The sequence below is a fragment of the Moschus berezovskii genome, chromosome 18 (genome assembly GCF_049115385.1).
Source record: "Moschus berezovskii isolate FMDL1 chromosome 18, NW_MosBer_1.0, whole genome shotgun sequence".
Classification (NCBI taxonomy): Eukaryota; Metazoa; Chordata; class Mammalia; order Artiodactyla; family Moschidae; genus Moschus; species Moschus berezovskii.
The window spans coordinates 17,807,395-17,827,717 of record NC_142477.1 but is presented as its reverse complement, the minus strand read 5'-3'; the positions used below and the strand labels follow the sequence as shown (position 1 = coordinate 17,827,717).

General features: G+C 39.6%; 1 protein-coding gene across 1 annotated transcript in view; it reads left to right on the top strand.

Annotated features, from left to right (window-relative positions):
• DNAH5 (dynein axonemal heavy chain 5) overlaps positions 1-20,323 on the top strand; it is a 265,941-nt gene that overhangs the window by 166,952 nt on the left and 78,666 nt on the right. Inside the window, exons 54-58 of the mRNA XM_055422257.2 lie at positions 1,009-1,162; positions 2,074-2,341; positions 13,756-13,987; positions 15,360-15,474; positions 15,936-16,112. Coding sequence (XP_055278232.2) covers positions 1,009-1,162; positions 2,074-2,341; positions 13,756-13,987; positions 15,360-15,474; positions 15,936-16,112 — 946 coding nt within the window. The remainder of the gene's footprint in view (positions 1-1,008; positions 1,163-2,073; positions 2,342-13,755; positions 13,988-15,359; positions 15,475-15,935; positions 16,113-20,323) is intronic.

Sequence of the window (20,323 nt, the reverse complement as noted above, 5' to 3'; positions counted from 1 at the left end):
TATACTATCAAGGTTGGTCATAACTTTCCTTCCAAGGAGCAAGCGTCTTTTAATTTCATGGCTGAAATCAGCATCTGCAGTGATTTTGGAGCCCAAAAAAATAAAGTCTGACGCTGTTTCCACTGTTTTTCCATCTATTTCCCATGAAGTGATGGGACCAGATGCCATGATCTTCGTTTTCTGAATATTGAGCTTTAAGCCAAACTTTTCACTCTCATCAAGAGGCTTTTGAGTTCCTCTTCACTTTCTGCCATAAGGGTAGTGTCATCTGCATATCTGAGGTTATTGATATTTCTCCTGGCAATCTTGATTCCAGCTTGTGCTTCTTCCAGCCCAGCGTTCCTCATGATGTACTCTGCATATAAGTTAAATAAGCAAGGTGACAATATACAGCCTTGACGTACTCCTTTTCCTATTTGGAACCAATCTGTTGTTCCATGTCCAGTTCTGACTGTTGCTTCCTGACCTGCATAGAGGTTTCTCAAGAGGCAGGTCAGGTGGTCTGGTATTCCCATCTCTTTCAGAATTTTCCATAGTTTATTGTGATCCACACAGTCAAAGGCTTTGGCATAGTCAATGAAGCAGAAATAGATGTTTTTCTGGAACTCTCTTGCTTTCTCCATGATCCAGCGGAGGTTGGCAATTTGATCTCTGGTTCCTCTGCCTTTTCTAAAACCTGCTTGAACATCTGGGAGTTCACGGTTAGGCTTCAGCAATATGATGACATTTAGTTGTACTAAAAATTACACTTTTGTTTCAGGTTGATTTTTCACTCTAGATGTTTTTTGTGTGTAATATTATGTTTTTTAAAATGTGAAGTTTTAAAAATTATTTTCATTTTTGCAAGTGAATACAGTGAACCAGTAACATTTGCATACACAAAATACCTATCTGATGGCCTAATATCAGCATTTTTTGGTTAACCAAATAGCGTAAAGCGTTGATACAAGGATCTTTCCTTCCCATGATCATATTTTAGCTAATGGTGTAATGACACTCTTTCTTTAGATCCTACAACACATCAAATCTGATGGAAGACCTGAAGACATTATATAGAACAGCTGGTCAGCAAGGCAAAGGCATCACTTTTATTTTCACAGACAATGAAATAAAAGATGAGTCATTTTTGGAATATATGAATAATGTTTTATCATCGGGTGAGGTAGGCGCTTACTGTTCTTAAATTGGAGTATAATTGCTTTTCAGTGTTGGTTTCTGTTGTACGGCGAGTGAATTAGCTGTGTGTATATGCCCTCCTCCCACTGTTGCCTCATCGCACCTCTCTGTCATCACAGAGCCCTGGGCTGAGCTCCCTGGGCTATACAGCAGGTTCCCACTAGCTCAGTCCCAATCTCCCAGTCCATTCCACCCTCCCCTTACATCCCGGTATCAGCAAGTTCATTCTTGTTATGTCTGTCTCTCTATTCCTGTCCTGCAAATAGGTTCATCTGTACCATTTTTCTAGATTCCACCTGTATGTGCTAATATATGATATTTGTTTTTCTCTTTCTGACTTCACTCTGTGTGACAGACTCGAGGTCCATCCACATCTTTGCAAATGACAGTTTCGTTCCTTTTATGGTTGAGTAACATTCCATTGTGGATATGTACCACATATGTGTTTAACCTCTTCAGAATCCCTCCGGAGTTAGGAGGATTTCCTTCTGTATTTCTCTCTGTTAAAGTACTGAATCACTACTATTATTGGGATTAGGTGATTGGTTTGAAGAATGGCTTTTTCTATTGGGTTTTTGAGGAATAAAGCTCCCAATCAAAATGTTGAAGATGTTAATGGAAGCTCCAAGAGAGAGATGGAAAAACAGAAGAAGGTTGCAAGGAAAGCTGGTTGGATTTTTGATATGTCCATTCACCCCCTTAAAGGACTGTGACTTTAAAACAGAACAATTTATGTGTATTAAAATGTGGTCTATCTTATTGTGAGGACTTTGGTTGATTTTCTAAACATGAGTTTAAGGACACAAATGAAGAAAATACATTGTACATATCGGGCTGTAAATTCTGATTTCTTTTTATATGCCTGTATTGAATTTGATGTCTGCACTTTTCTCAAAGGTCTCCAACCTCTTTGCTCGTGATGAAATTGATGAAATTAATAGTGATCTCATATCAGTCATGAAAAAAGAGTATCCTAGGCGCCCTCCTACGAATGAGAACCTGTATGACTGCTTCATGAGCCGGGTCCGACAGAACCTTCACATTGTTCTCTGCTTTTCGCCAGTGGGGGAGAAATTTCGGAATCGAGCTCTGAAGTTTCCTGCCCTTATTTCAGGATGCACTATTGACTGGTTCAGCCGATGGCCCAAGGATGCCTTAGTTGCTGGTTAGTATGGGGGAGATTTTTTATATCAGAATTTCTGGTGTATAGTGTTGTGTGTGTGTGTGTGTGTGTGTGTGTGTGTGTGTATGTATTCTGTGCCATCCACTGGATTGAGCCAAAAGTCACTTTGTCCACGGTTTGAGGATTTTTGCAAGGCTTTGCTCTTTCTCATTTTTCCCCCAGAATGTGGTTATCAGCGAATGACATCTTCAGTCTGTACCCCGTTGGGTTAATTTATGGTGATTCTAGTGTTTTCAGTGTGGTTTAAAGCTTTGTCTCAGTTGGTCCCCAGGCAGGTCCTGGGACATCACAGGTGGACACTGAGGTTTTAATCTCTCTAATAGCATTTGTGTTCTTTTTTAAGTGGGTTGGTCAACCCCAGAGTGGTTAAAGCCAGGTAATTCCTTCTTGTGGCTGCAGGGCTGGAAATCAAAGAGGAAAACATTATCATCCATCCTCTGATGGTTTCTGGGCCTGAAAAAGGACTGTTCAATAGAGACTTTCATGGTTGGAACCCTTGCTGCTTCTGCTTCTGTTTAATCCTCCATCCTGTGGAACATGAATGCTTCTCTTATTCCGTAAATGCAATTGAACATGAAAGTTGTATAGGAGATGTTAGAGAGCGTTCCTTCAGTTTATGGTTTTTTTAGCTTTTGGTGAGAAAGTGTCTGTGGCTATTTTAAAAGATGTGATATAGTTAAGTCTCACCTCTGACCTATTGTATCAAGACTTCAGGAAAACCCTGATTCAGAGCAGTTGTTTTCAGACTTTTTATTATTGTATCTTCATAATAATTAAGAAGATGCTTTTTTTCCAGTAAAACATGGCAGGTAGCCCTAATAAAACAGTGAGAAGCAGAGGGGAGGAAGGATTCTGAAGCTTCATCCTTTCATGGCCCTGTCACCTGCTTCAACCATACCTCCCTCCCTAGCTCTGCAGTTCCCAGTGGGAGAATGACTGATTCACTGTCTCCCCCTCTTTATACATGGAAAACTGGGGACAGTGGAGCTGAAGGAATTATCAGAGGTGCAAGAAGCCAATAGCTATAGCCAATATATATGTATAGTATATATATAGCGATGGTGAAGGTTTAGTGGCTAAGTCATGTGAACTCTTTTGTGACCCCCTGGACTGTAGCCCACCAGGCTCCTCTGTCCATGGATTTCCGAGGCAAGAACAGTGGAATGGGGTGGCATTTCCTTCTCCAGGGGAGCTTCCCAACCCAGGGATTGAACCTGAGTCTCCTGCATTGCAGGTGGATTCTTTTACTGCTGACATTTTATTCTTAGCACTCTACCCTCAATAATAATGGTTTTCTGATCTATGCCTTTTAAACATCGAATACTTTAATGTGTTTGAAATACCAATGTACAGTGTTCCATCTTACAAGATTTGAGAAAGCACCCATGATTTAAAAATTTTATTCTTTTTTTTTTTTTCTCCCTCCTGAACCTCCCTCCCACCTCCCTCCTCCCTTTATCCTCCCTCTGGGTCATTCCTGCACGCCAGCCCCGAGCATCCTGTAACATGCATCGACCCTGAACTGGTGATTCTTTTCACATAAATGTCAACACAATTAAGGATAAAACTTTAAAATTGTTTGAAGTAAGCTATAAATGCAGAGCACAAAACTTAACAGCTACATTCAAGTATACTGTGAAATATGATAATTGGTGTGCACGTGCTTTGTAGACTATCATGTAAGGTATTATTCAGTTCAGTTCAGTTCATTTCAGTCGCTCAGTCGTGTCCGACTCTTTGCGACCCCATGAATCACTGCACGCCAGGCCTCCCTGTCCATCACCAACTCCTGGAGTTCACTCAAACTCATGTCCACAGAGTCGGTGATGACATCCAGCCATCTCATTCTCTGTCGTCCCCTTCTCCTCCTACCCCCAATTCCTTCCCAGCATCAGAGTCTTTTCCAGTGAGTCAACTCGTCGCATGAGGTGGCCAAAGTATTGCAGTTTCAGCTTTAGCATCAGTCCCTCCAATGAACATCCAGGATTGATCTCCTTTAGAATGGACTGGTTGGATCTCCTTGCAGTCCAAGGGACTCTCAAGAGTCTTCTCCAGCACCACAGTTCAAAAGCATAAATTCTTCGGCGATCAGCTTTCTTCACAGGCCAACTCTCACATCCATACGTGACCACGGGAAAAACCATAGCCTTGACTAGATGGACCTTTGTTGGCAAAGTAATGTCTCTGCTTTTTAATATACTATCAAGGTTGGTCATAACTTTCCTTCCAAGGAGCAAGCGTCTTTTAATTTCATGGCTGCAATCAGCATCCGCAGTGATTTTAGAGCCCCAAAAAATAAAGTCTGACACTGTTTCCACTGTTTTCCCATCTATTTCCCATGAAGTGATGGTATTATTACTAATGATAAAAATAACAATTTCAGGTGACAAACACCATAATATACTATAATTAGGATGATGTCATTTAAATTATGAGCCCTTCCTAGCAAGTCTTTATTTCAGTTATCCCTTCTATCGCAAGACATAGGTGCTTCCTTTGTTGATTTCTCACAAATCTGCCCCATTCTTTTCAATCTCTTTGCATCAACCTAAGCCAAGATTCCATGGAGGGCAGGGAAACTATTTCTATGTCCTCAGCTTCTAGCAAGTGTCCTGACTTTCAGGCATCACCTATTTGTTCATTTATTCAGAACATGTTAATTGAGCTTCACATGCCATTTAAGGAGCCAGGCATATTGGAGGGCAATGCAGACTCATTTCTTCCCTCCAGCTCTCTTCCCTGGTGAGCTCATCCACAGCCTCCCGTGTAATAGGCCCCATCAATTTTTTATCTCTGGTATTGTATGTCCTCTGGCTTGAAATGTGTGCACTCAACTGCCTGCTTGACACAGTTTTGTACATGTTTCACAGGCTTCTTAAACCCAGAATGTCTAAAGCTGAACTGGGTCTGTTCAAGTCAGTCTCTCTTAGGGAGTCCCACAGTTGTCCATGAAACTCGACAATCTGAGAGCTCTTTGTCTTTAACACCTTTCTTCAGCTCTCAGGTCTACTCCATCACTAAGTTATGCCAACTTTATCTGCTAGATATGGTGGAATCTATCCAGCTCTGTCCCTTTCAGTGGCATCCTGGGCCAAGCTATCATTGTGACTCACCTGGAAAACTCAGACAGCTTTTTAATGACCTCTCCTCCTCTCTCAGCTGTCTGTCATCCGTCTCACATTGCGGAACAGTGATGAAAACATAAGCCTGATCACACTGCTTTCTAGTTAAAACCTTCCACTGCCCTTAGGAGAAAGCACAGTCTCTAGTGTGGCCTTCGCGGCTGGGAAGAACTGGTTCTGTCTGCCTTCCCATCCTTACCTGAGGTCCCTCTTTCCTCCTGCTCCCTTCTTGATTCTCGAATATGGCCTTTTTCTTCCCACCCAATACGCTCTTTCTCCCATTCTCCCTGAGTGCTCCTCCCTTAAATGATGAAGATGATAATGATTATTTTGGGATAGGAAAACTTAACGTAAGATCTGTCCTCTTAGCAAGATCCTAACTGTACAGAACAATATGGTTAACCCTAGGCACAGTGGCATACAGGTGATCTGTAGGGCTTAGTCGTTTTGTGTAACTGGAACTTTGTACCTTTTGTCTAACACATCCCCATTTCCCCTCCCTCAGCCCCTGGCAGCCACCAGTCTACTCTCTGCTTCTGTGATTTGACTGTTTTAGATTCCTTATGTGAGTGACATCATCTAGTTTTTGTTCTTGTGGTCTGGCTTATATTATCACTCAGCATAATGCCTTCCAGGTTCATTCATGTTGTTGCACATGGCAGACTTTCCTTCTCTTTTTTTTAAAGGCTGAATAATATTCCATTGTATGTAAGTGTCACATTTTCTTTATCCATTCATCCATGGATGGCACGTGAGCTGTTTCCATGTCTTGGCTATTGTGAATAATGCTACAGTGAACACGGAAGCACAGATGTCTGTTCAGGACCTTGATTTTAATTTCTTTGGATATATAACCAGAAGTGGGATTGTTGGATCATATGGTAGTTTTATTTTTAATTTTTTTGAGAAATTTCATGTTTTTCATAGTGGCTGTATCAATTTACATTCCTACCAATAGTGTACAAGGGTTCTCATTTCTCTACATCCTGGCAAACACTTATCTTTTTTTTTTTTCTGATCATAGGTACCTTAACATGTATGAGGTTATATCTTATTGTGGTTTACTTCTAATTTTTGTTTTTTATAGAAGTATAATTGACCTACAATGTTGTGTTAGTTTCACATGTACAACAAAGTGATTCGGTTATATGTAAATGTATACATTATTTTTTAGATTCTTTTCACATGTGAGTTATTACAAAATATTGTTTGTAAATCCCTGTGCCATACAGTAGGCCCTTGTTTATCTATGTTATATGTAGTAGTGTTTAGTGAGTGAGTGAACGATAGTCACTCAGTCATGTCAAACTCTCTGCGACACCAAGGACTGCAGCCTGCCAGGCTCCTCTGTCCATGGAATTCTCCAGGCAAGAATACTGGAGTGGGTTGCCATTTTCTTCTCCAGATGTATGTGTTATTGCCAAATTCCTAATTTTTCTTTGCCCACCACCTTTCCCCTTTGGTAACTGTAAGTTTGTTTTCTATGTGTTTAAGTCTGTTTCTGCTTTGTAAATAAGCTCATTTGTATAAGTTTTTTTTTAGATTCCACGTATAAGTGATAGCATATGATATTTGTCTTTTCTGACTTCCTGCACTATTGTATTAATATTCTTGGCAGCCTTGTTGAAAATCACATGACTGTATGTATGTGGGGTTATTTCCGGGCTCTCTATTCTGTCCCATTGATCTACATGCTTGTGTTTATCATGCTGTTTTAATTTTTGTTGGTTGGTTATACATTTTGAAACAGGAAGTGATTCTGCTTTGTTCTTGCTCAAAGTTGCTTTGGCTGTTGGGAGTCTTCTGTGGTTCCATAAGAATTTTAGCATTAATTTTTCTATTTCTGTATAAAATGTCCTTGGAATTTTGATAGTGATTTCATAAAATCTGTAAATTACTTTGGGTACTGTAGACATTTTAATGATATTAATCCTTCCAAGTTGTGAACATATAATCTGTTTCTATATATTTATATCTACTGTAATTTTTTCATTAGTGTTTTATAGTTCTCAGTACAAGTCTTTCACACTATTGGTGAAGTTTATTTTTAAGTATTTTATTTTCTGGTGCTATTATGAATGGTATTATTTTCTTATTTTTTTGGATAGTTTATTCTTATTGTTTTAGAGTATTTTTCTAATTTAAAGATACTCAGAATAAGCCAAGTGTTTTCCTCTTTATCTCACACATACCATAAATACAAGGTTTTATAGTAATTATATTGCTTCTGAAAAAATGAAATTCTTTATATGCATGAATTTAAATGGACTGAATCTCTAGATGAAACATTTAAAGAAAAATATGCTTTATCTTACCCTGTAAAATCCTTGGCCTTCCCACCATTTAGTAATCTCCATTTTGGCAAGTCTTTGTTTTTAGTTTAATATGGAATTGTTTTGAATTGTTTCTAAGTATTTCTATTATCTTTATTCTGGTGATATTGTGTTTTTTAATGAAAGTCAGTGATTCCAAAGTCACTGCTAAATTCAGTTCATTCAGATTTCTCCAAAGTGAAGATAATTATTAATGTCATACTGGGCTCCGTTTTAAATAAGCACATTGTTATTAAAATAGGCCATCCTTATTTGTAACTAACGTCTCAATAAAATCAATATGCTTAAAAATCATATAAGGATATATATGGCATATATTTATTTTGAAAGAAGGCCATTTTAATTATGTATATTAACTGGCCTTCTTTCAAAAATATTTTTTGATTTATTAATATAGTATACAAGATTTCTGCCTTCTGAGTCAGACACCACTGCTTCTGCAACTGCTTGATGGAGCATAAACAGAAATGAGGCAACTGCACTCAATAACCGCTCAGAAAGGAATACCAACTGCAGTAGTCCCTGCTGTTTCCCAGAACAATTAGCATATTTTGTTTATGAAGCACGTTAGTCAGAAGATACTTTTAAACTTTGAGCTCCAATAAAAAATGTTGTTTAACACTCTAAAGACTCTATATAATTTTGTTGTATTTGAATTTCTAAATCAGTGTGCTTTAGGCATTGAAATTCATCATCTTTGGCTTTGAATTCTGATGCTCCTGCCTGCAAGCAAACTTCTGTAAGCCTCATTTTCCTTATCTGTAAAATATACATAGTGATATCCATCACTTAGGGATATTCTGAGGATTAATTGATAAAGTTTTGTGATTTAGGATCTGCCAGGATTAGATATCGTTTCCCTCTGAACGTAGCATTAATTATGTGTTTGGCTGTAAGAGAAAACCAGAGCAGTAGTGGCATAAGCAAGTTTTTTATTTTATTTTTGGCATAAACAAGGTTTTTATTTTTCCTTTTTCTTTTTCCTGCCACCAAGGAAGTACAGAGATGTGCAGCCTAGAATACAACTCGGGACCTTGTGCCTAGCTTGCTGTCATCCTTAGGGTGAGGCTCCTGTTCTTGTAGGCACCAGAGGGCCTCTTTCTGTCTGTTGGTGCAACGTAAAGCTTTGTCTCTTAGTCGGTACAGGGTTCTCCCCCAGGGACTTTTGTCTGCATGTTTTTGGCCAGAACTGGGTCACCTCCAGCTACAAGAGAGTTTGGGGAATCAAAGGCTTTGAGTTGGGCGGATTGCAACTCTGAGCAAATTTAAGATTCTTTTGTTACTAAAAGAGAGGGGATGGCTACTGGATAGGCAACTCATGTGCCCTCCTCACTTTATTACTTCAGTTCTTTGAATCCAAATGAATTGGAAATCTGAAAATTTCCAGGTCAGGGAAATTCAGGGACTGAGGCCATTGTCCTCCCTTCTGTCCCACATACCCATCACCTTGTTCTATACCAAGTGACGTGAACAAACAATACCAGGATATAACCTCCACCAACCTCAGACATCAGCCTGAAGATGGGTGCCCAAACTGGCCTTGGCATCTTGGTAATTGGACATTGAAGACAACAGAAGGGTTTTCCATGCCTTTTTGTCTGAGTCTTAGCAGGCTTGGGTCACCCTAAGAGGAGGTGGTCCTTTTTTAACCTTTCCTGCATCAGAGATTGTGGGTCTATGGAAAAATGTACTTAGATTCCATTCCAATTTTTTCTTTGACTTTTTGGATAGACACAAAGACAACTTGCTAAATAATGAAAAAGTCACCATTATTGATATTATGGGGATTCCCTGGTGGCTCAATAGTAAGGAATCTGCCTGGCAATGCAGGAGACGTCAGTTCGATCCCTAGGATGGGAAGATCCCCTGGAGTAGGAAATGGCAACCCACTCTAGTATTCTTGCCTGGGAAATCCCATGGACAGAGGAACCTGGTGGGCTACAGTCCATGGGGTTGCAAAAGAGTTGGACCTGACTTAGTGATTAAACAATAACAACAGTTAATACTATCAGTTTGCATAAGAAGGATAAAAATTATTACATGGTAAATATTGGGTTGGCCAAAAAGTTCACTTGAATTTTTCCACAACATCTTATAGAAGAACTTTAATGAACTTTTCAGCCAAACCAATACAAGAAAGTTTTTAGAAAGTGGGGACATTATTGAGAATATCCCATAATGCTAGATGAAAGACTTGGTATCATACCTGGCACATAGTGAATAATGCTGCCATTGTGGTTAAAACCTACAGTTTGTCATAGGCAAGAATTGTTCATATGTTTTCAATGACTAGACTTAAACTTCCTAGAATTTAAGTTGTTCTTTATAGTGTCTGCTTAAATTATATGAAAAAATATAGCTTCCAAGTGTCTTAATATATTACCTTTCAGTGTATGTGTTACACTCTATTTATAACCCAATTGATAAACTGTTTCTATTATTTCAGTTCAGTTCATTCTATTATTTACGTAGATGTAAATGGTCTCACAGTTATGGCATTAAGAACTTAATTTAGTGATCAGTTGCTCCCTGATAGCTCAGTTGGTAAAGAATCCACCTGCAATGCAGGAAACACCGATTCAATTCCAGGGTCAGGAAGATGCTCTGGAGAGGGAATAGGCTACCTGCTCCAGTATTCTTGGGCTTCCCTTGTGGCTCAGCTGGTAAAGAATCCACCTAAAATGTGGCAGACCTGGGTTTGATCCCTGGGTTGGGAAGATCCCCTGGAGAAGGGAAAGGCTACCCACTCCAGCATTCTGGCCTGGAGACTTTTATGGACTGTATGGTCCATGGGGTTGCAAAGAGTTGGACATGACTGAGCAACTTTCACTAATATTGAGAAGATACCGTTTTTCATTTCTCTGCTTGCCACCACCTGATAGGTTTGTTCACTTGATTCCTTCTCTTTTCCTCCAGTAAGAATACTGGAGTAAGAATACTCCAGTAAGAATACTTACTCCAGAATACTGGAGTAAGAATACTCCAGCAAGAATACTTACTCCAGTAAGAATACTTCTCTTTTCCAGACAGTAAGAATACTGGCTGTATTTCTATTCGTAATTCTTATGTACATTATTGAATACTTTTAAAGGAAATCCATAGACCGTTTTTTCCTAAGATGAATAAAGATGTTTTTGATAAACTTTAACTGTGTTGTGTATAAGCCTTGTAAATTCCTTGGGATTGAGACCAAGTTTTTTTTTTTTTGAGACCAAGTTTTATAGTCGTAGGTGTTTAGCACACATGCTGTGTGTGTGTGGTGATGGATGTACTCTGACTTGATGGCCAGGTCTTATAATGAGAAATGCTGTTTTAGAAATGGTCCCATGTTTGGCACTGTTGGTAGGATAAAGGTCTACAACAGAAGATTTTTACTCATACCTTTTTGAAGGATACCATAAATTAGAATTGACTACAGACGGCCAGGTGCCACATTTAAGAATATGATGGCCAGGCCATAAAAAAATTTAGTGCTGAACATTCCACATGCCAAATGCAGTCACAGCCTGGGGGAATTAAGGTTATGGCAGTTTCTGAGCAAAAACAAAAAACAAATAGGGTTGTTAAATATGAGTACCAGGTGGCACTGATTTCTGAGTTATTTGTACCACTTTCATCCTTATGTAAACCATAAAATAGGCTGGCTGCTGATCAGAACCTGCAGCTGTGCAGAAGAGACTTCTTTGTACACGCACCAGAAAACAAAGGCTTATGATAGGCTCAAAGTCTGTTACAGTTTTGTACATGAAAGAAAAAATAAAATTGTTGATGTCATAGACCTGGGCCCAAAGATGTTGACATATATCTACCTGCTGCTGCTGCTGCTGCTAAGTCACTTCAGTCGTGTCCGACTCTGTGTGACCCCATAGACGGCAGCCCACCAGGCTCCCCCGTCGGGCTATAAACATGGCATATGTTCCTAAGAACTGTCTTAAGTTTTTAAAAATAGCCAGTTAACTAAAATTATTTTTTCTTGGAATATAGTTGATTTACAGTATTGTGTTTGTTTCTGTTGTACAGCAAGTGAATCAGTTATATGTAAACATATATCCACCTTTTTTTAGATTTGCATCCCACGTAAGTCATTATAGAATATTGAAAAGAGTTCTCTGTGCTATTTAGTAGGTTCTTATAAATTATCTATTCAGAAATGGTAGGGACCTAAGAGAAGCAGAAGATATTAAAAAGAGGTGGCAAGAATACACAGAAGAACTGTACAAAAAAGATCTTCACGACCAAGATAATCACAATGGTGTGATCACTTACCTAGAGCCAGACATCCAGGAATGTGAAGTCAAGTGGGCCTTAGGAAGCATCACTATGAACAAAGCTAGTGGAGGTGATAGAATTCCAGTTGAGCTATTTCAAATCCTAAAAGATGATGCTGTGAAAGTGGTGCACTCAATATGCCAGCAAATTTGGAAAACTCAGCAGTGGCCACAGGACTGGAAAAGGTCAGTTTTCATTCCAATCCCAAAGAAAGGCAATGCCAAAGAATGCTCAAACTACTGCACAATTCCACTCATCTCACATGCTAGTAAAGTGATGCTCAAAATTCTCCAAGCCAGGCTTCAGCAATATGTGGACCATGAACTTCCAGATGTTGAAGCTGGTTTTAGAAAAGGCAGAGGAACCAGAGATCAAATTGCCAACATCTGCTGGATCATCAAAAAAGCAAGAGAGTTCCAGAAAAAATATCTATTTCTGCTTTATTGACTATGCCAAAGCTTTTGACTGTGTGGATCACAATAAACTGTGGAAAATTCTGAAAGAGATGGGAATAACAGACCACCTGACCTGCCTCTTGAGAAACCTGTATGCAGGTCAGGAAGCAACAGTTAGAACTGGACATGGAACAACAGACTGGTTCCAAATAGGAAAAGGAGTACGTCAAGGCTGTATATTGTCACCCTGCTTATTTAACTTATATGCAGAGTACATCATGAGAAACACTGGGCTGGAGGAAGCATAAGCTGGAATCAAGATTGCCGGGAGAAATATCAATAACCTCAGATATGCAGATAACACCACCCTTATGGCAGAAAGTGAAGAGGAACTAAAGAGCCTCTTGATGAAAGTGAAAAAGGAGAGTGAAAAGGTTGGCTTAAAGCTCAACATTCAGAAAACAAAGATCATGGCATCCGGTCCCATCAGTTCATGGCAAATAGATGGGGAAACAGTGGAAACAGTGGCTGGCTTTATTTTTCTGGGCTCCAAAATCACTGGAGATAGTGACTGCAGCCATGAAATTAAAAGACGCTTGCTCCTTGGAAGGAAAGTTATGACAAACCTAGACAGCATATTAAAAAACAGAGACATTACTTTGTCAACCAGGGTCCGTCTAGTCAAGGCTATGGTTTTACTGGTGGTCATGTATGGATGTGAGAGTTGGACTGTGAAGAAAGTTGAGCGCCAAAGAATTGATGCTTTGAACTGTGGTGTTGGAGAAGACTCTTGAGAGTCCCTTGGACTGCAAGGAGATCCAACCAGTCCATCCTAAAGGAGATCAATCCTGGGTGTTCATTGGAAGGACTGATGTTGAAGTTGAAAGTCCAATACTTTGGCCACCTGATGTGAAGAGCTGACTCTTTTGGAAAGACCCTGATGCTGGGAAAGATTGAGCGCAGGATGAGAAGGGTATGACAGAGGATGAGATGGTTGGATATGGGTTTGGGTGAACTTCGGGAGTTGGTGATGGATAGGGAGGCCTGGTATGCTGTGATTCATGGGGTTGCAAAGAGTCGGACACGTCTGAGCGACTGAACTGAACTGAACTACATAGTAATACATATATGTCGATGCCAATCTCCCAATTCACTGTTCCCTCTTTCCTCCTCGGTAACTGTAAACTTGTTGTTTAGAACTGTGACTCAAGGCACTTCACTTTTAAAGCAATCATTCACTTTCATATTTCACATGCAGCTGTCTTTATTCTTTCTAGTGTCTGAACACTTCCTCTCTGCCTATGATATTGACTGCAGTTTGGAAACCAAGAAGGAAGTCGTTCAGTGCATGGGCTCCTTCCAGGATGGGGTAGCTGAGAAGTGTGTTGATTATTTCCAGAGATTCCGACGTTCTACCCATGTGACGCCCAAATCGTACCTCTCCTTTATTCAGGGCTATAAGTTCATATATGGAGAGAAGCATGTGGAGGTGCAAACTCTGGCCAACAGGTAAGTATGAGGGTCGAATATGAAGTTATTGTAAAACAGTGGCTCTCAACTAGGGGCAAATTTGCTCCAAGGAGACATTTTGCAATGACTGTAGACATTTTTGTTTGTTAGAACTAGGGCGGGGGTATGAGGGGTGGTCGAGAGGTACTGCTGGCATCAAGAATCAGAGGTCAGGGATGTGCTAAATACCCTCACAGTGCAGAGGACAATCCTTGTCACATAGAATTTTGTTGTTGAAACTACCTGGACTGCAGACTGCCAGGTTATTTCCTAGGCAAGAAGACTGGAGTGGGTTGCCATTTCCTCTTTCAGGAGATGATCTTCCTGACCGAGGAACTAAACTTGCACCTCCTGCATTGGCAGACAGATTCTTTACCACTGAGCCACCTGGGAAGTCCTTGCGAGATTTATCCAGCCTCAAAAACCAATAGTGCTGAGGTTGGGAAACCTTCCTTTCATGTTTGTTCAAAGGATCATTCCATGGTTGCTAGTGGCTTTATTCTTGCCCAATAGGATTAAATATTGACAAGTTTTCTTGCAGCCTACCACTTTCTACAGTATTGGATGATAATATTAGAAACCTTGAGCTTGGAAAAAAGCTGAGAATACAGACATCCCCTCCCACCTTCTCTCTTCCCTTTCTTCCCACACGTTCTGAGTGTCTGGGATAGGAGAGTCTGCTTGATACGTGTGTTCTCTGCATAGCAAGTACCTTACTTCACTGAAATTTGTTCCCAGCTACCCAGCTCTGCTTTGCTCTTTTATGAACACTTATCTCTTCTGCCTGAACACAGCCAAGAAGCAGCCAAGGTTTCTACCTAAGGGACCCCTGGGTGAGTGATTGGACTAAATGACTCTAAGAACTCCTGTCTTTAAGATCACATTATTTTAGAGTCAAACAGGCAGCTGGTCCCTTCACGAAGCAGTTTGATGGCTTTAAATTTGTTTCTTTTCTTGGTCCCAAATCTTCCTTCTTTTAATGTCACTGGTCTCGTTAGAAAAAAAGAAGTTATTATTTCCCTTCCTCCATGATAGGGTTTCAAGAAATTGAAGTCTGTTGTCATTTAGCAAAAGTTTATTAAGCATGTTTCTTGCATGAGACAGATTCTCGACATTGTTATTCCTCGTGTCATACGGTGTTCTTAGCAGACTCATTCTTTTCACACTTAGTCTATGAAGAACTGACATGTGCCTTTAGTGTGGAATCAAGTCTAGACATTTACTCTTTTTGTCAAGCCCTCTCGTGTTTGCTATTGTATATACGGTATTCTTCAAATATGACCATTACTATCTATATCAGACCAGTACTTAGAAAATGTGGCCAAGAACCACACATGTTAACACTTCCCTCGCCTTGGATTTTTAATCTCAGAATGAATACTGGATTGGAAAAGCTAAAAGAAGCTTCGGAGTCTGTTGCAGCTCTGAGCAGAGAACTGGAAGTGAAAGAAAAGGAGCTCCAAGTGGCCAACGATAAAGCCGACACGGTGGGTAGACATTGACGCATGAACCATATTCGTTTTGAATTCCCAATTCGTAAATGTTAATAATGTATGCTTCTTCTCTAAGTTGTAACCTTGGAAGTGCAAATTATTTATTTCCATTATAATACCATATATACACCAATGTTGCTATAAATGAAATAGGTAACTAATGAGAACCTACTGTATAGCACAGGAAACTCAATGCTCTGTGATGACCTAGATGGGAAAGAAATCCAAAAAAGCCGGGATGTATGTATACATACAGCTGATTCACTTTGCTGTACAGTAGAAACTAATGCAACATTGTAAAGCGACTATACTCCAATAAAAATTTTAAAAAGTACCATACTCTTAATTCTATGTATGAAAAATTGTGTAAGTGGACAGAATCGACAAATCCAGGCAAAAATGTGCATTTTGAGCTGGGTGACTTTTGTTGTACTTTTGGTTTTATATTGAATTAGGTCTTAAAAGAAGTGACAATGAAAGCACAGGCTGCTGAAAAGGTCAAAGCTGAGGTCCAGAAAGTCAAGGACAAAGCCCAGGCCATTGTCGACAGCATCTCTAAAGATAAAGCCATTGCTGAGGAAAAACTGGAAGCAGCAAAGCCAGCATTAGAAGAAGCAGAAGCCGCCTTGCAGGTACTTCTTTTTGATATAATAGATGTCATCTTCTAGGGCCTTGGAGGAAGATCAGGCAGAAAAGATGAATAACAATGAAGAAATGTTTCACTGCTTCAGACCAAAGCTCTCTTCACTGGAATGCTTTCAAGTGATGTTTTCTGCTTGGAGATGTTATTGCTTTTTTTAGATATTGCAGGTGGCACGTTACATATTATCTTCTCACTCACAGGTGATGGGCAGTACCATATAATAGTGGTCTGGGTGCCAGTTTATCAATTCAACTCTGTTACCAATAAGCTGTGTGACATTGGAAAAGTCACACAAAATTTCTAAAATATTTTTTTCACTCATTTATTGAGGATGTTGGAGTAGGTTAGTAAGATACAGCTTTCTCTGAGTGTACATATAAATTATCCAAATGAAGGACTGCTGATCTAGTGCTGATCATTAAGGTCAGGCTTTGACCAGGCTTCCAAGACAAGGCAATTATGTGGCAATATCATAAATGATGAAATTAGAAACGAGGTTGGATTCTGGGAAAATATGTTGAATCTAGTGAGGTAGGCCATGTCTTCAAGGGCTGGCCCTTTTTGAGACTGGTCAAATTCGAGATGTTTTGGACTCAAGTTATTGTTTTTACTGTTTTTTCCCTGGTGGTCCAGTGGTTAACTTTCTGCACTTCCAGTGTGGCGGGTGCGGTTCAATCCCTGGTGAGGGGAATAAAATCGTTACTCTAGTCATCTAATTCCCTTATGTTATTGACTCTTGGCTTAGAAAGTGGCTGGAGAAATGGAACACTGCTGACCTGTCCGTTGCTGATTCAAGTTATATAACCTCAATTGAACTTGCTTCATTATGTGATGTAGTTATTATTTTTGCTGCCTTCTTAGCACACTTCCTGAATCACTTATAAATTTTTTTGATCCACGTTAAGTCTTTAAGCTTTTTGAGTCAGTATACAACATATCGTATAAGAGAATTTTTACTCTTTAGAGACAGTGAAGATGTTGCCTTCTTTTCTTATCTTTCCAAAGTTTCATACCATTCTTATAGGTGATGTATCTTTCCTTACTGTTTCTTCATTCCTTCTTGCACTGGCTAAACTGTCCTCCTTAATCCATGAAGTCTTCCAGGGTCCTTAGACTCTCAGATTGGAGGAGACCTTGTCTTTCTCAGTCTTACTTTTCAAAGACCAATTTATGAAGTTGTGATTGATATGTAAAAAGCCGTATATATTTAATATATATAGCTTGGTGAGTTTGGGGTGAGTGCACACCTGTGAACCCATCACCACCTTCAAGGCCATAGGCACATCCATCAACTTGCAAAGTTTCCTCCTGCTCCCTCTATTATTATTTTTTTCTTAAAATTTTTTCTTTATTTATTTTTATTGGAGTATAGTTGCTTTACAGTTTGTGTTAGTTTCTATTTTACAGTGAAATGAATCAGCCATACATTTACATATATATCCCCCCTTTGGACCTCCTTCCCATTTAGGTCACCACAGAGCATTAAGCAGAGTTCCCTGTGCTATACAGTAGGTTCTCACTATTTATCTATTTATCAATAGTATATGTGTGTCAATCCTAATCTCTCAGTTCCTCCTACCCTTCCTTTCCCCCTTGGTATCCATGTATTTGTTCTCTAGCTCTGTGTCTCTATTTCTGCTTTGCATATAAGATCACCTATACCATTTTTTAGATTCCACTTCTGTGCATTAATATATGATCTTTGAGTTTGTTTTTCTGACTTACTTCACTCTGTATATGACACTCTCTGGGTCCATTCGCATCTCTACAAATGACCCGGTGACATTCCTTTTTATGGCGGAGCAGTATTCCACTGTGTATGTGTACCATATCTTCTTTATCCATTCATCTGCTGATAGACATTTAGGTAGCTTCCATGTCCTGGCTACTGCAGATAGTGCTGTTATGAACATTGGAGTGCATGTATGTTTTTGATTATGATTTTCTCTAGCTTTGTGCCCAGTAGTGGGATTACTGGATCATAGGGTAATTCTACTTTTCTTATTACTGTTTTTTGATAAGAACACAACTTAAGATCTACCCATTAACAAATTTCAAGTACACAATAAAGTATTGATAACTGTGGGCACTGTGCTGTAGAGTAGATCTTTAGAATTTGTCTTGCATAACTAAAACTTTCTACCCTTTGACCGTTACCTTCCATTTCCTTCTTCCTCCAGCCCCTGGGAACACCATTCTGCTCTCTGATTCTATGAGTTTATTTGAGATTTCACATATAAATGAGATCATGCAGCATTTTTCTTTGGTGTTTAGCTTATTTCACTTGACAAAATATGTTCTAGGTCCATCTGTACTGTTGCAAATGACAGAATTTCCATTATTTAAGCCTGAATAATATTCCATTGGATGTAAATACCACATTTTCTTTATCCATTCATACATCAGTGGGCATTTACATTGCTTCCATGTCTTGGCCATTGTGAATAATACTGCAGCAAACATGAGGGTGCAGATATCTCTTTAAGATCCTGAACATATCCTCCCCCTGCCCAGTTTGACACTCCGGCTCTACTGAGAGGCTTTGATCAATAAAGAGAAGACAAGGATAGTGTAAAGGAACTTCTAAACCTTTATTGGACTTGTGATACTAACAGCATTATAGGAACTGAGCATGTGGCATCTCAGTTCACAGATCTACATTTTCACAAGATTCCAAAAGCTTGACAAGTTTTTTAATATTATAAAATATTTTCCAATATCCTCCTAATTTAGTACTCTCTGCTGCTGCTACTCAGAGAAGGCAACGGCAAGCCGCTCCAGTACTCTTGCCTAGAAAATCCCATGGATGGAGGAGCCTGGTAGGCTGCAGTCCATGGGGTCGCTAAGGGTCGGACATGACTGAGCGACTTCACTTTCACTTTTCACTTTCACACATTGGAGAAGGAAATGGCAACCCACTCCAGTGTTCTTGCCTGGAGAATTTCAGGGAAGGGGGAGCCTGGTGGGCTTCAGTCTATGGGGTCGCACAGAGTCAGTCACGACTGAAGCAGCATTGCTGCTAAGTCACTTCAGTCGTGTCCGACTCTGTGCGACCCCATAGGTGGCAGCCCACCTACTCTCTTCCACTACAATATTCAGCAACACCATCAATGCAGAAATGTCTGGCAATAGGGGCAAGGTGATTGGGGTATGTAGGGGAGGTTTTCAATAATTTCCTTCACTGGTTCTGTCTTCATTTTATTGCCTCCTTGTAAGTTTTGAAATCTGGTACTACCAATTCATACTAAGAAAATTCCAGGTACATTCCAACTCTGTCTTGGCATCAGCCATGTAAACCTACAAAACAAATAAAGTAACAGCAAAGAATGTGTCTATTTTTATCCCAATGCTAGTCATATTGCTTTGCCTATAGAAGAAAGAGGAATCTAATATTTAGCTGAAATAGGTTGAACTTCAGCTATACCCCCCACCCCCAATTCATTTTACCTGGGTCCCCAACATAATTGAGTCCAAGTTGGTTTGAGATTCCCCACTTTTAAAGCTAAAGGGAAAATAAACAAATAGGACCTAATCAAACTTATAAGTCTTTGCACAGCAAAGGAAACCATAAACACAATGAAAAGACAGCCCACAGATAGTGAGAAAATATTTGCAAATGATGAGACCAATAAAGGGTTAATTTCCAAAATATACAAACAACTCATACAACTCAATTAAAAAAAAAACAACCAAAAAGTGAGCACAAGATCTAAATAGACTTTTCTCTAAAGAAGACATGCAAATGGCCAACTGACACATGGAAAGATGCTCAACATTACTAATTATTAGAGAAATTAAATCAAAACTGCAGTGAGATATCACTTCACACCAGTCAGAATGGCCATCAGCAAAAAGCAGTACAAATAATAAATGCTGGAGAGGGTGTGGGGAAAAAGGAGCCCTCCCACACTGTCGGTGGAAATATAAATTGGTACAGCTTCTGTGGAGAACAATGTGAAGGTCCCTTAAGCGTGAAAAACAGAGGTACCATGTGGTCCTGCAGTCTCACTTCTGGGCATATATCCAGCGAAAACTATCATTTGAAAGGATAAATGCATCTCAATTTTCACTGAAGCACTGTTTGCAATAGCCAAGACTTGGGAGCGACCTAAATGTCCATCAACAGATAAGTGGATAATAAAGATGTGGTACATATATACAGTGGAACATTACTCAGCCATGAAAAGAATGAAATATGCT